The sequence below is a fragment of the Mesocricetus auratus genome, unplaced genomic scaffold (assembly GCF_017639785.1).
Source record: "Mesocricetus auratus isolate SY011 unplaced genomic scaffold, BCM_Maur_2.0 Super-Scaffold_100003, whole genome shotgun sequence".
Lineage (NCBI taxonomy): Eukaryota > Metazoa > Chordata > Mammalia > Rodentia > Cricetidae > Mesocricetus > Mesocricetus auratus.
The window spans coordinates 102348049-102360507 of NW_024429188.1; the positions used below are offsets into that span (position 1 = coordinate 102348049).

General features: G+C 35.2%; 1 protein-coding gene across 2 annotated transcripts in view; it reads left to right on the forward strand.

Moving 5' to 3' along the window:
• LOC106022725 (synaptonemal complex protein 3-like) overlaps positions 1–10766 on the forward strand; it is a 12242-nt gene extending 1476 nt beyond the window's left edge. Inside the window, exons 3-9 of one of the 2 annotated variants that reach the window (XM_040743899.1) lie at positions 292–367; positions 889–923; positions 3876–3993; positions 4980–5079; positions 8216–8314; positions 10265–10369; positions 10485–10766. In XM_040743899.1, the coding sequence (XP_040599833.1) occupies positions 292–367; positions 889–923; positions 3876–3993; positions 4980–5079; positions 8216–8314; positions 10265–10369; positions 10485–10538 (587 nt within the window). In that variant the 3' untranslated portion in view covers positions 10539–10766. The remainder of the gene's footprint in view (positions 1–291; positions 368–888; positions 924–3875; positions 3994–4979; positions 5080–8215; positions 8315–10264; positions 10370–10484) is intronic. The other variant, XM_040743900.1, reaches the window with a different exon arrangement.
• Positions 10767–12459: the final 1693 nt, after the last annotated feature.

Sequence of the window (12459 nt, forward strand, 5' to 3'; positions counted from 1 at the left end):
CCAGATTTTCTGATATTTCATTTCTAATTTCATCTGTATAATTTCTGGCTCTGTAGTTCCAGTATATTGAGAAATAATAATTTAAAATGCTGTTACCCCAGGAATACTTGTTCTTATAAAATGCTGGCAAATTGTGAATTGATTTCATGAAGCCTGCAAAGAAATTATTTAATTTCTACAGCTGCTTCAGAAATTTTGGCAAAACTTCCAGAGAAGGGCAAATCAAGATAGCACTTTGTTAACTATTGCTAATATAACATAATTAATTTCAAATATGTTTTTCTTTTTTAGTGTTAACAGAAAAGAACCCAGTATTTAAGAAAGATAAGAGGAAATGGCCTCCTGCAGAAGCAGATGAAGATATGGGGTAATATTTTCAAATATTTTTTTTGCCAGTTCAATAGACTACTTCAAAAGTAGTACCTGTAATTCCTACTCTAGGAGAGGTAGATTTAAGTTAATTTTCAGCTGTATAGCTAGTTCAAGCCTAGCCTGGGCTCCTGGAAACCTTGTAATCACAAACACATAGCAACCACGACCACCTGCTTAAGACCTTCACACACACACACACACACACACACACACACACACACACACACGAAAATAGAAAGGAGACTATCTATTTGGAGAAGAGTTCCTCAGGAGTGGGAAATGGATAAAATGAAGTAATGGGGATTTACATGTATGAATTTTCAGCAATAAGATAATAATAGAAGTTTAATTGTCTAAAAATATTTTGATATGTTGCATATGACATATGTTCTAAACCATACATATGTTATAAATAATTAAAGGACTTTTTATGTGAAGTTTTGTGTGTGCTGGGCCAATGCTCTACCACTGAACTATATATTTCCAGCTTTAATTTTTATTCTAATTTCTTCACAGAGATGAAATACACACTATGTTGGATAAATTTGGAGGTATGTTTTTAGACATAAGTATGTTAACAGAAAAATGTTTAACCCTATATATATTAATTTATATATAAAAGGAAATGTTAATCAGTGTTCTATTAACTGACATTTAATGCCTTCTTAGCACAGGGTTTCACATGAATTTTGCGATTTAAAAACATAAAATTTTCCACTTAAAGTTTTCCATGATTAAAAAAATAAAAATTATGCTTTTAGACCTGTGAACCTCAAATAGATTTTTTTTTGTTTTTTTGAGACAGGGTTTCTCTGTATTGCTTTGGAGCCTGTCCTGGAACTCACTCTGTAGACCAAAGTGGTCTCTAAATCACAGAGATCTGCCTGCCTCTGCCTCCCGAGTGCTAGGATTAAAGGCATGGGCCACCAACGCCTGGCTCAAATAGAATTTTAGAAAAAAAAAACAGATGGGAAAAGTTTTGCAATTCTTCCTATTCACAGACTGAGTGATGGTGCATGCAAGTGTTTCTGTGTATCAGCTTTTCACAGATCTCTGTGAGTTCGAGGTCAGCCTGGTCTACAGAGTGAGTTCCAGGACAGGCTCCAAATCTATACTGAGAAACCCTGTATTGAAAGGCAAAAAAAAATTTAGACTCTTTCTGAATTCCCCTTCCTGGGAAGGAGAGCATAAAGCTGAAAACTCTAATACAATTCTTCATTATTGTTTGTTAAGATTTATTTTCTCTTTCATTATGTGTCTCTGTGTGGATGTGGATTGTGGTGTATATACATATGTAAGTGCCTGCAGAGTTCAGAAGATGGGGTAAGATATCCAGGAGCTGGAATTACAGGCAGTTGTGAACTGTATAAACATGGGTACTGTGAAGTGGACTGAAGTCCTCTAGAAGACCAGCAGGTACTCGTAACCACTGAGCCATTTTTCCAACCCCTTTATATCTATTTTTATGTTAAAAAATTGTGAGGGTACTGGAGAAATGGCTTAGCAGTTAAGAATGATAGCTTACCTTGTAGATAACCTGAGTTCAGTTCCCAGCATCCACATGATGGCTCATAACCATTTATAACTCTAGTTCTGGAGGATATGGCTCCCTCTTCTGGTCTCTGTGGGCATATACAAGTTATATATGCATACATGCATGTAAAACATTCAGACACATAAAATGAAAAAAAGTGAGAATAAAAGTTGTGAAAGGGAATGATTCAAGTTTAAATACGGTATTTATCAGTTGTATTGACTCTTTTTTATATAACGTTCTGTTGATTTCATTGTTAATTTTGTGTATTGCTTGCTTGTTTTTAAGACAGGATCTTACTATGTAGTTTGAGCTCATCTGGAACTTGACATGAAGCCCAGTCTAGTCTCAAACTGTAGATCTCCTGTGTCAGCTCCCTGGGTGCTAGAATTACAGGCATGAGCCACAACACCTAGTTTGGGAAACGTTATTCTTTTTAAAAGAGTTAGTAATAACTGATCATTTTATAGGAATTACTGATATCATGAAGTTTTTCCAGAGAGTTTTTTTTCTATTTGGTAGTGACAAAGAGGTTGTTTTCTAAACTGTTACATCAATTTATGGTTATAGATCCTAAAAGTATAAATTTTTATGTAATAGTATAGATGCATTATAGTTTCTAAATGGTTACTATTTATGATAGAAAGTACATTTGCAAACATTATTTAAGATAATGAATTTTTGTGCCCTGCTCTACTTAGTAAAAATCCTCTATATAAAAACTCCATGAAATTTTTAAAAATTATTTGTAAATTATCTCCATATTTACATGAGTAATTTTTCACTTTTATCTAGGTGTATGCTATTCAGGTATGCAAGTGTGTGGGTGCATGTGGCAGCCAGATGTTGAAACTTGAATGCCTTTCTCAATCATTTCGTGTGTGTGTGTGTGTGTGTGTTTGTGTGTGTGTGTTGCCTGCATGTATGTATGCACCACACAGTTGTCTCTTGCTCTCAAAAGCAATAAGAGGACATTGGATTCTCTAGGAACAGAGGTATAGATGGTTATGAGGCACCATGTGAGTGCTTGCAATTGAACCCAGGTCCTCTGGAAGAGCAACCGACGTTCTTAACCACCGAGTAATCTCTTGAGTCCCTCCAATTTTTTTAAGACAGGATCTCTTTGTGTCTGGATCTCATCATTTCAACGAGAATGAATGTCCTAGGAGTCCCAAGGAACTGCTTGCCTCTGCCCTCAGTGCTGTGGATAGGGGCATACAACATCACACCTGACTTTATTGTGAGGGGGGGATTAAAACTCAGGGCCTCATGATTGGCATGGCAGGCATTTTAACCACTGAGCCTGTCTCCCCAGAACAAAGCTATTTTTCCATCTTTGATCTTTTGTCTCTTTTTATAAAAAAATATATTTAGGAACATTATTGACCATATTTTATACAAATATCTTAATACTTGTTTTAAAGATGACAGATTATAATTTTAAGAGTATTTTTTACTTATTTTAAAGCTTGAGTTATAAGACTGTACTTTCAGGATCATTTCTATAGTTAAATTTGATTTTTAACCACAGTTTAGAAGCTTACTAATATTTCCGTTGGACAGTATTTTTAATTTAGAAGTATTTCCTTTCTATTAAGTAAGGTATTTGTTTGTACTTAAAGTGTGTCCTTGACTTTTTTCTCCTGGGTTCATTATTATTGGGCCTCAATTTAAAAAATAACTTCAATTAGGAAAACAGAACTAAATATATAGGACCACAATTTTTCAGGTTTCAGAGTTTTGTGTATTCTAGTCTATTTGCATTGATTTGCTGGTTGTACATCCCTGCTCTGAAAATGCAAAATTCTAAGTACTCCAAAATATGAAACTTTTTGTGCTCCACATTGGTGATACATTTCATTTTAAGTGTTATTGGTATTGTTTAGTAATCTTTAGCCATATTCATATATTCTTGAATATTTAGGAACACTTAAAGTTACTTTAACATTAACCTTTATTTTCAATATAGATGAGATTAACAGTTCTCTTCTTAAAAAGAGAAGAAGAGTGCATATGTTCTCCAAAACTATTTCTGAAGAGAGTAGCAACAAAATGAAGCAAGTTTGGAAAACCAAAGAAGAGCAAATGTAAGTTTGCTGGTTATTTTAGAGTCAAGTTTATATCATTTTTGAGTATATATTGGTACGAATTACTTATGAGAATAGTATCCCCTGTCTATTGAAATTTCTAGTAAAAATGTTTCACTTGAATTTTCTCTAAGCAAGTAGTACTATAATCCCATATCTTCATAGAAGTCAGTGATGATTACAGGTTCCTCCTTCCAAATAAAAATTGAGAGAGTTATTATATTAAAAGTAATTCATGCTACTCTGGAAATATATTGAGTAAATTGTAGGTACCATATAAACTATCACATGTCTTTTAGTTAACTGTGTGAACAATGTAGAAAATAGTTCATTTTATATAAAAACTAATTTGTATATTTTAACTGACCTAACTATTCTTCCATACTGAATCTTGGCTGTGCCAGAAGGGCTTAGTGAAATGTTCCTACTAAAAATAATTTAGTTTTTTTTTGAGACAGGGTTTCTCTGTGTATCCCTGACTGTCTTAGCGCTTGCTCTGTAGACCAGGCTAACCTTGAACTCACCAAGATCTTCCTGCCTCTGCCTCCGGAGTGCTGGGATTAAAGGTGTGCAGCACCACTACCAAGCTGAAATAATTTACTTTTTTTATTGGAACCTTTAGAAAACATGAAAAATTACTTGGAGATGAAATTAATCTTCCTGAGAAATGTGTTTGTGTATATATATGTATATATGCATATGTGTGTTTATTTATCAGTGATATATATATGTATATTTATGTTACATATTTATGATAAAATTTCCTTGGATTTCAAGAGGGAAACCACATGAGAACACTTTTAGTAAGGAGAAGAAGTACTTCGAGAATCTATATAAATCTAACTTTTTTTTCTTAGGTTCCCATCAGAATATTTAAAATATTATGGTTTCCTTCTTTTTCATGCTGTTCAATATGTGAATTCCAATTTGTTTTGATTATTTTCCTATTTGTATAAAATGTGAGCCATTATTCTTATGTTTTATAGGCTGCAAGTTAACAATAAGTATTACCAGCAGTTTATGGATCTGTTTAATCAGTGGGATTTGGAGAAGCAGAAATATGAAAAACAGCAAAAAAACCTAATGGTTGGTACCACAGTTAGATTTATAATTAATCTCTTATAATAATATTTGAAGTAGGAATCTAGATGCTTGCCTTAGATTAGATCAGTGGAACTAAACCAAGGTGCACTACCAATTGTTGCCCGTGTTCTTGTTCTGCAGAACAATGAACCACTGAAGTGTAGGAAAATATACTGACAAAATCCACTGGGCTTCTTATATTAGTTGGGATTCCTATAATTTTAAACAGAAGAAATTTTTTAAAGAATAAAGGTGGTTTAATTCTTGCTGTGAAATAAATCATGGGTAAGTTAGTTTTAGATTCAGTTGAATGGGAAACTGGAAGTATTTTAGGTAGTATCTTTTTAGATGTTGTTGCAAGTTCTTATTGGGGGTATTATGTTAATTCTTTCTATCCTATGATTAGTACAACTTGAGAAACTGTTTCACTACTGCTGGTGGCAAATTCCTATAGAACAACATCACCGAGTATTTGTGATCATTTGCCCATTCCTGAACAAAACACACTGTACTAGGAATATGGTTTGGTTTAGATTTTCTTTCCTCCCTCCATCCCCCTTCCCCTCCCTGCTTCCCCCTCCCCTCCCTCCATTCCTCCTCTCTCCCTCCCTTTCTCCCCCTCTCTCTATCCTTTCCTTCCCTCCCTCCTTTATTTACATGCTTTTTCTCTTTTCCTCCTCTCCCCCATACCCCTGCCTTCCACCCCTCTCTTTGTATTGTGACTTGAAACTGAAGCCAGGGCCATTTACACACTTGTAAAGCACACCATGGTCAAACCACAGCACCAGTCCAGAAAATGGTTTACTTTTAATGTCCAGAGCTGTAATACAACTCAAGTCCCACTCACATATTTTATATAGCTGCATTAGTTACTCTTTATCTTTTCTTCTTTCATTGCTTATAATCATCAAAAATGTAAACATAAAATCTGGGGGAGCCGGGCGGTGGTGGCGCACGCCTTTAATCCCAGCACTCGGGAGGCAGAGGCAGTCGGATTTCTGTGAGTTCGAGGCCAGGCTGGACCGACAGCCTCCAGAACAATACAGAGAATCCCTGTCTCGTAAAACCAAATAAATAAATAAATAAATAAAATCTGGGGGAACTGGTCCTATCAAGTTATTTTGGAGTTGGTAGGTCAGCTCAGTTTTTGATATGTTCAATTTGAAGCACACAGTTTTTTTTTAGCAAGATGTTTAATAGGCCACTGGTATATGAGTCTGGGATTCAGGAGGGAACTCTGAACTAAATATACAAAGTAGAAAATTCTCAGCTTAAATTCAGTTTTTAAACCATAAACCTGGATGAAATTATCAAGGGAGTAATTAAAAATGAAAATGGGAAGTATGAGGATAGGCCACTAGAGGCCTAGTTTGGTAGAAAGTAAACTAACCCAAGTGAAGGAGGTATTTGTAAAGAAAAGATCATTAACTGTGCCATACACTGCTTAGAGACCAAGTAAGCTCAATTTAACAACAAGAAGTCACTGGTGTATTGGAATAGTGAATACAATACTGATTAGAAACAGGTGTGGTGGGGAACAACTTTAGTTCCAACCCTTGCAAGTCCAAGGCAGGTAGATTGTTAAGTTTGGCGTTAGCCTTGTCTACATAATGTGATCCAGACAAGACAGTAAGACTGTCTGAAAAAAAAAACGAATTAGAATGGGTACAAGACAGAACAGGAAACAAAGGACTGGGTAGTTACAAATTGAAATAGAGATCTGTAGAATTCGGTTGGTTTTTGGTTTTTAGGTTTTTTTTTTTTTGGTTTGGCTTTTGAGCTAAGCGAAATAACGTGTTTATGCGTTAATAGGAATAATTGGGTTTTTTTGAGAGAGAGAGAGGGTTTCTCTGTGCAGCTTTGGAGCCTGTCCTAGAACTCTCTCTGTACAACAGAACTGGCCTTGAACTCAGTGAGATCCACCTGCCTCTGCCTCCTGAGTGAGTGCTGGGATTAAAGGCATGTGCCACTACTGACAAGCTATCTTTTTGTTTGGTTTATTAGGTTTTCAAGACAGGGTTTCTCTGTGTAACAGCCCTGGCTATCCTGGAACTAGTTCTATAAACCAGGCTGGAGTTGAACTCACAGAGATTCACCTGCCTCTGCCTCCAGAGTGCTAGGCATCTACCACCACTGCCCAGTAATAGAAATAATCTTTAGGACAAATTAATTATTTACTTTTTGTGGCCCTGTGGGCCTGATATTCGAGCCTAGGGTTTCATCCATGGTAGCAAATGCCTCTTAGCAGTAAGCTATACCCCTAGACGTTTCTTACTGTTCTTTTTGAGACAGGATTTCATTACATTTCCCAGGCTGGCCTATAGTTCAAGCAAGCATGCCTTGACCTTGTTGTGATCCTCATGCTTCATCATCCCAAGTAGCAGACTGAAGTCAACTGGCCTAGATAGAGAGTCAAATTACAAATAAAAGCAGAGGAGGTAAAAGGTGAATCCTTGAGAATGATGGGCATGTGGGACAGAACGTGGCAAAGAGAAAGTGTGCTGTACCCTGAGAAGCGAGAGCACTAACAAGCATAGGTTGGTAAAGACAGACTCAGTTTTCTCTTGATATTGCTTCTGTATGCTTGGTGGCCGGGTGGTAAAAACATTACAACCAGGTAGACTGACTAGCTGGAGTTGAATTTTCTAAACTTGCAGCGTACAAAAGCAAAAGTGAGAGAGTTAAACTTAATTATATTGGAGACATGAGGTTTCAAAGAATACACTAGTACGTGGATATGAAGATTTTCGACTTGTTCTCATGTGGTTGTGTATGCTGGTAATATCAGATACTTGGGAGGCTGAGGAAGAAGCACAAGTCCCAGCCAGCATGTGCCACATAGAGTAACCCTGTCTCAACAAGTTAAATAGTACAATGACTGGGAGGATCATTATATTGCATATTAATTATTTTTAAAATTACTTGAACTTAGACATAATTTTGTCAAAGTAAAATGTTAAATATCTTCATTTTAACATTATTCCTTTTGACTTCAGTTTGGGATTATTCTTAATTATTCTTTTGCTTTAAGGATGGGAATGTGGCCCACAGATACGGTGTTTAATTATATGAAGCCTAGAAGAATAACACAAGTATTTTCCAAAAATATTATTATATAAACTTTCTTTTATACTTGTAGAAGATTTTCCAACAACAGCAAATGATGCTAAGAAATTGTAAAATTAAACAGAACCAGAGAGTGAAACTAATTTTACAGAAGGTTACACAATACATAGAGGTATGTTGTACCCAGAAGCATAACACCTTAGAAAATGTGTAATGTTTTTTCGCAAGTTGATTAGAGAAACATTTTAATATGTAGTTTTAACTGCTTTTCAGTTTGAACTGCTATGAACAAAAGTGTTTCATAGAGCTGTAGATTTCTAATTGTTTTGTGATGATTATTCAAGGTGGGAAATGTCAAATTAGTAATTTTACCTAGCAATGTACTTATCATGCATCACAGTCATAACTGATTAACACTTGAGTTATCATTTTCTGTTTATCTGAGATCAAGTCTCTATCATTTCTACATTATCTTCTGTATTTGTATCCCCAGTGTTTGTTGAGTATGAAATAGTAAATTGAAATTATGAACTTTCTGTTTTCAAATATATTGTGTAAGTATTTTCTGACATATTCAGTTCCAGAACTGTTACACTGACCAAAAATGACTACATATGCAACTTTATAATCACTAGAGATAACCAATAAAGGACTAGACAGTTGAGATTTTTAGATTGAGAGTTGTCTATTTATACATAAGCATATTACTAAATGTGGGTCTATATATTAAATAGTTTTAAAGGATTTTAAAATGTATGTTTTAAATTTTTTAGAATACCTTTCATGAAAACAAAAGTTATTTTAAGCATTTTCAGGCAGAAAACTTATCAGTTTGCTTTAATGTTCCCTAAGAATATTTTTTGATTGGCACCAATGTTTGATAAAGCACTAACCAACCTTTCACCTAAATAGTATCATCAATAATTGTTCCCCTTTACCATTAGGAACATTAGTGTAATGTTTAACTCTTCCATATCTTTTAGGTTCTCAAACTGAGCTATTCTAGATTCAGTATTTTGCTCTGTGCAGTGGGTTATTATTTCATCAAGTCTTACTTATCACTATTAACCGTAGTTCATTCTTTGTACTATTAAGCCTTATCATCTTTGTTTATGTTTTTCCTCACTGGAGAAAAAAAACAATTTTCTATTATCATTACTAAACTTTCTTCACAGCACTTAATGTAGTATTTTGGGGGACATGAGGAAGTGAAACAATAGTTCATTAAGTGGATATTAAAGGTTTAAAATTTATTTCTCCTCGCTGCATGTGATGGCACATGCCAATAATGCTAGTATTAAGGAGGCCAGGGTAGGAGGATATCAAGTTTGAGGCTTGACTGAGCTATATAGTGAGACCCTACCTTAAAAAACCTGTTGCACATACATGAAGTTTTCAAATGTAAAAAACCATGAATTGATAAAACATGATATTTTGAGATAGGTCTCACTATATAGCCTTATCAGGCCTGGAGTTTGCTGTATACAGCAGGTAAGCCTTAAACTCACAGATATTCACCTGCCTTGGCCTTCCAAGGGTGTACACCACTATATATAGATTAAAATTATAATTTTTAATTTACATAAAATTTAAAAGATCTGCAAAGTACAGATGATTTTCATGTCACATTTACCACTAGTTCCAGTAAAATGTAACCTGACATTTGGAAACATATTAGAAAATTTCAAAATTGTCTTACTGATAGAACCTTGTAGTCTTTATTCATGTATCTTTTTTCTTTGCTTTGAGACAAGTTCTTACTGTGTTGCTTAGGCTTACTTCTAGATCTCTATTCTCCTTCTTGACCCTCCAGAATGCCTAGGCATCATGTAAAACTATGCACAACATTTTTTTTTGTTGTGTGCTTTTGCCCCATCTTGAAATTAACAGTTCATTAAACCATTACTTGGGCAAAGTGTGCTAATTTTGTCTTTTTAACAACAATTGTCTCATGTCTGACTATTTTACTTCATTATATAATATCATTATTCATGTATTCTTTGCAATGTTTTTGAAAATTGAAATAAATAATAACTGTTATTTGAGTATTAATCAGTTCTCACTTATAATCTAAGATGAAACATTGTCGATTATATAACTGAACTTGTTTTTTGTGTTTTAGATTTTGAAGAACATGGAGGGTAAGAATAATAATGTACATACTGCTTCATTCATTGAACTTAAGAAAGAAATAGCTGAGTATCAAAAGAAATACATGATAGAAACTGTAAGTTATATTTTAAGCTGGAAATTACATAATTTAGCAGAAATACTGAATTATTTTATTGACTAAAATATGCACAATTAAAATTCATCATATTTTTTCTCCTTCTTTGAGACAGCAGCAGCAAGAGATTGCAAATATTCGAAAGTCTCTTCAATCCATACTATTTTGATGATTCTTTGATGAAACCTTGAACCTGTCTGGAGCAATTTAATTCTAATGTTTATAAAAGCATGTTTTATGGTAGAAATTCAGGTTTAAATAAAATGAAAATAAGCAAATGACTAGCACCTGTTCTGATGTATTAGGGCTTTAGCTCTTTTGTTGTTAGTGAGATTTTTTTTCTCCAAAAATGTGAATTAACTTTTGTGAATAAAAGTAGTTGGTTTTTTTCCTTTTAGCATCAGCATATTGCTTTGTTTTATTTTTTGCGGTAGGATCTCACCATGTGACCCATTTCTGGTCTCAAGTGATCCTCACACCTCAGCCTCCAACGTACCCATGATTTTTAATCTTTGATTTGCTGAGATTTGTATATTACTTATGTATATTTACTATATGTATAGTACTTACTCAAAATTGAATATGTTTATTGCTTCCTCATGAAAAGGTAGCAGCAAAAGACAGCAAATTCCCAAAAGCTTTTTAAATCTATATTATTGTACTGTCCAAATAAAACATAAAAATGCATGTGGCGGGCAGCCATTCCTCTGTAGCAAGGTTTCAACTATTATTGTAATAGTGCATTTTTTCTCTAACACTCTCAAATAATTTTATCAATAAGGATTATTTGAATTTAAGTTTTGGCTTTAGCATATTTTTATCACTCATAAAATGTACAAAAATACTGTTATGGAATGTTAAATTGGATAATGTATTATAGGTTTTTCTGTCTTGTTTTTAAGATATATTCTAAGCATGTTTCCCAAACCAGTCTTGAACTCCAGGGATCAAGTGATCTTCATATCTCATCCTTCTAGATGACTTGTACTATAGGTGTGTGCCATAACACGGGGCTTCTTTTTATCTTGAAGGAAAATAGTCAGGAGCCCCATGTTATATATATATCCACTTCTTTGTGCTTAGTAAAATATAAAGCCAATTTGAGGGAAATAAAATATTCTATGATTTGTAAAATTTACTAACAAGAAGAAGGAAAATCCCTTAAATTGTGAGTAAGAATAACTTAAAATGCCATGTGTGCCTGCACACTGCCATACTCCCTGCCACGATGGTAACGGACTGAGCCTCTGAAACTGCAAGCAAGCCCCAATTGCTTTTCTTTGTAAGAGTTGCATGGATCTCCCTGAGACAAGAGGGATCTGGTTGGGAGTATGTGGAAGAAGAGATTGCATGGAGAGACAGCTGGAATTAGGGGGCATTGTGAAAAAACCTAGTGCAGTGGAAACTTCCTGAAATCTATGAGGGAGACCCTAGTTAGGACTCCTAGTAAGGGAGGATAAAGAGTCTGAACTGGACATCTTTGGTAGCCAGGAAAGGCTTCCAGTGAGGACCTGTGTAAAGAGAAACCCTTCCGGCCATCCTGGTTCCAGAGCCGCATCAGTCCCAATAACACACAGGAGGCTATATTAATTATGAAGCTGTTGGCCTTGCTTGTTTCTTACTGGCTAGCTCTGACTTAAGTATTTATCCAATAATTGTTAATCTAAGTATTTCTCTTACCGGAGAAATTTCCGGGTGTCCTACCCCATGGTGGTTACATCTTGACTCCCTGTGTTTCTCCTACCCAGAGTCCTACTGGACTCCTAGTCCCACCTATCTTTCTTCCCTATTGGCCAACAGTGTTTTATTGACATATACACAGGACTTCCCCCAACAGACCTGAGTGTTGAATTCAGTCAAGACTTTTGTCTGAGGGGTTCTGTGGAGATCCCCAAACAACCCAGGCTCATGTTAGGACTGATGATTGCCCTCCAGAAACTGACAGCAGAGCATCAGGGGCATTGCTGAGGACAGCATCCACACAGATCATTAAATGTGGAGAGGTTGAGCTGGTGTCTGCATGGAGCCTTCACCCCTATGGTCTAGTCTCTGGTGTGGGAAGGTACTCTTCAAGCCACAAACTCTTCTAC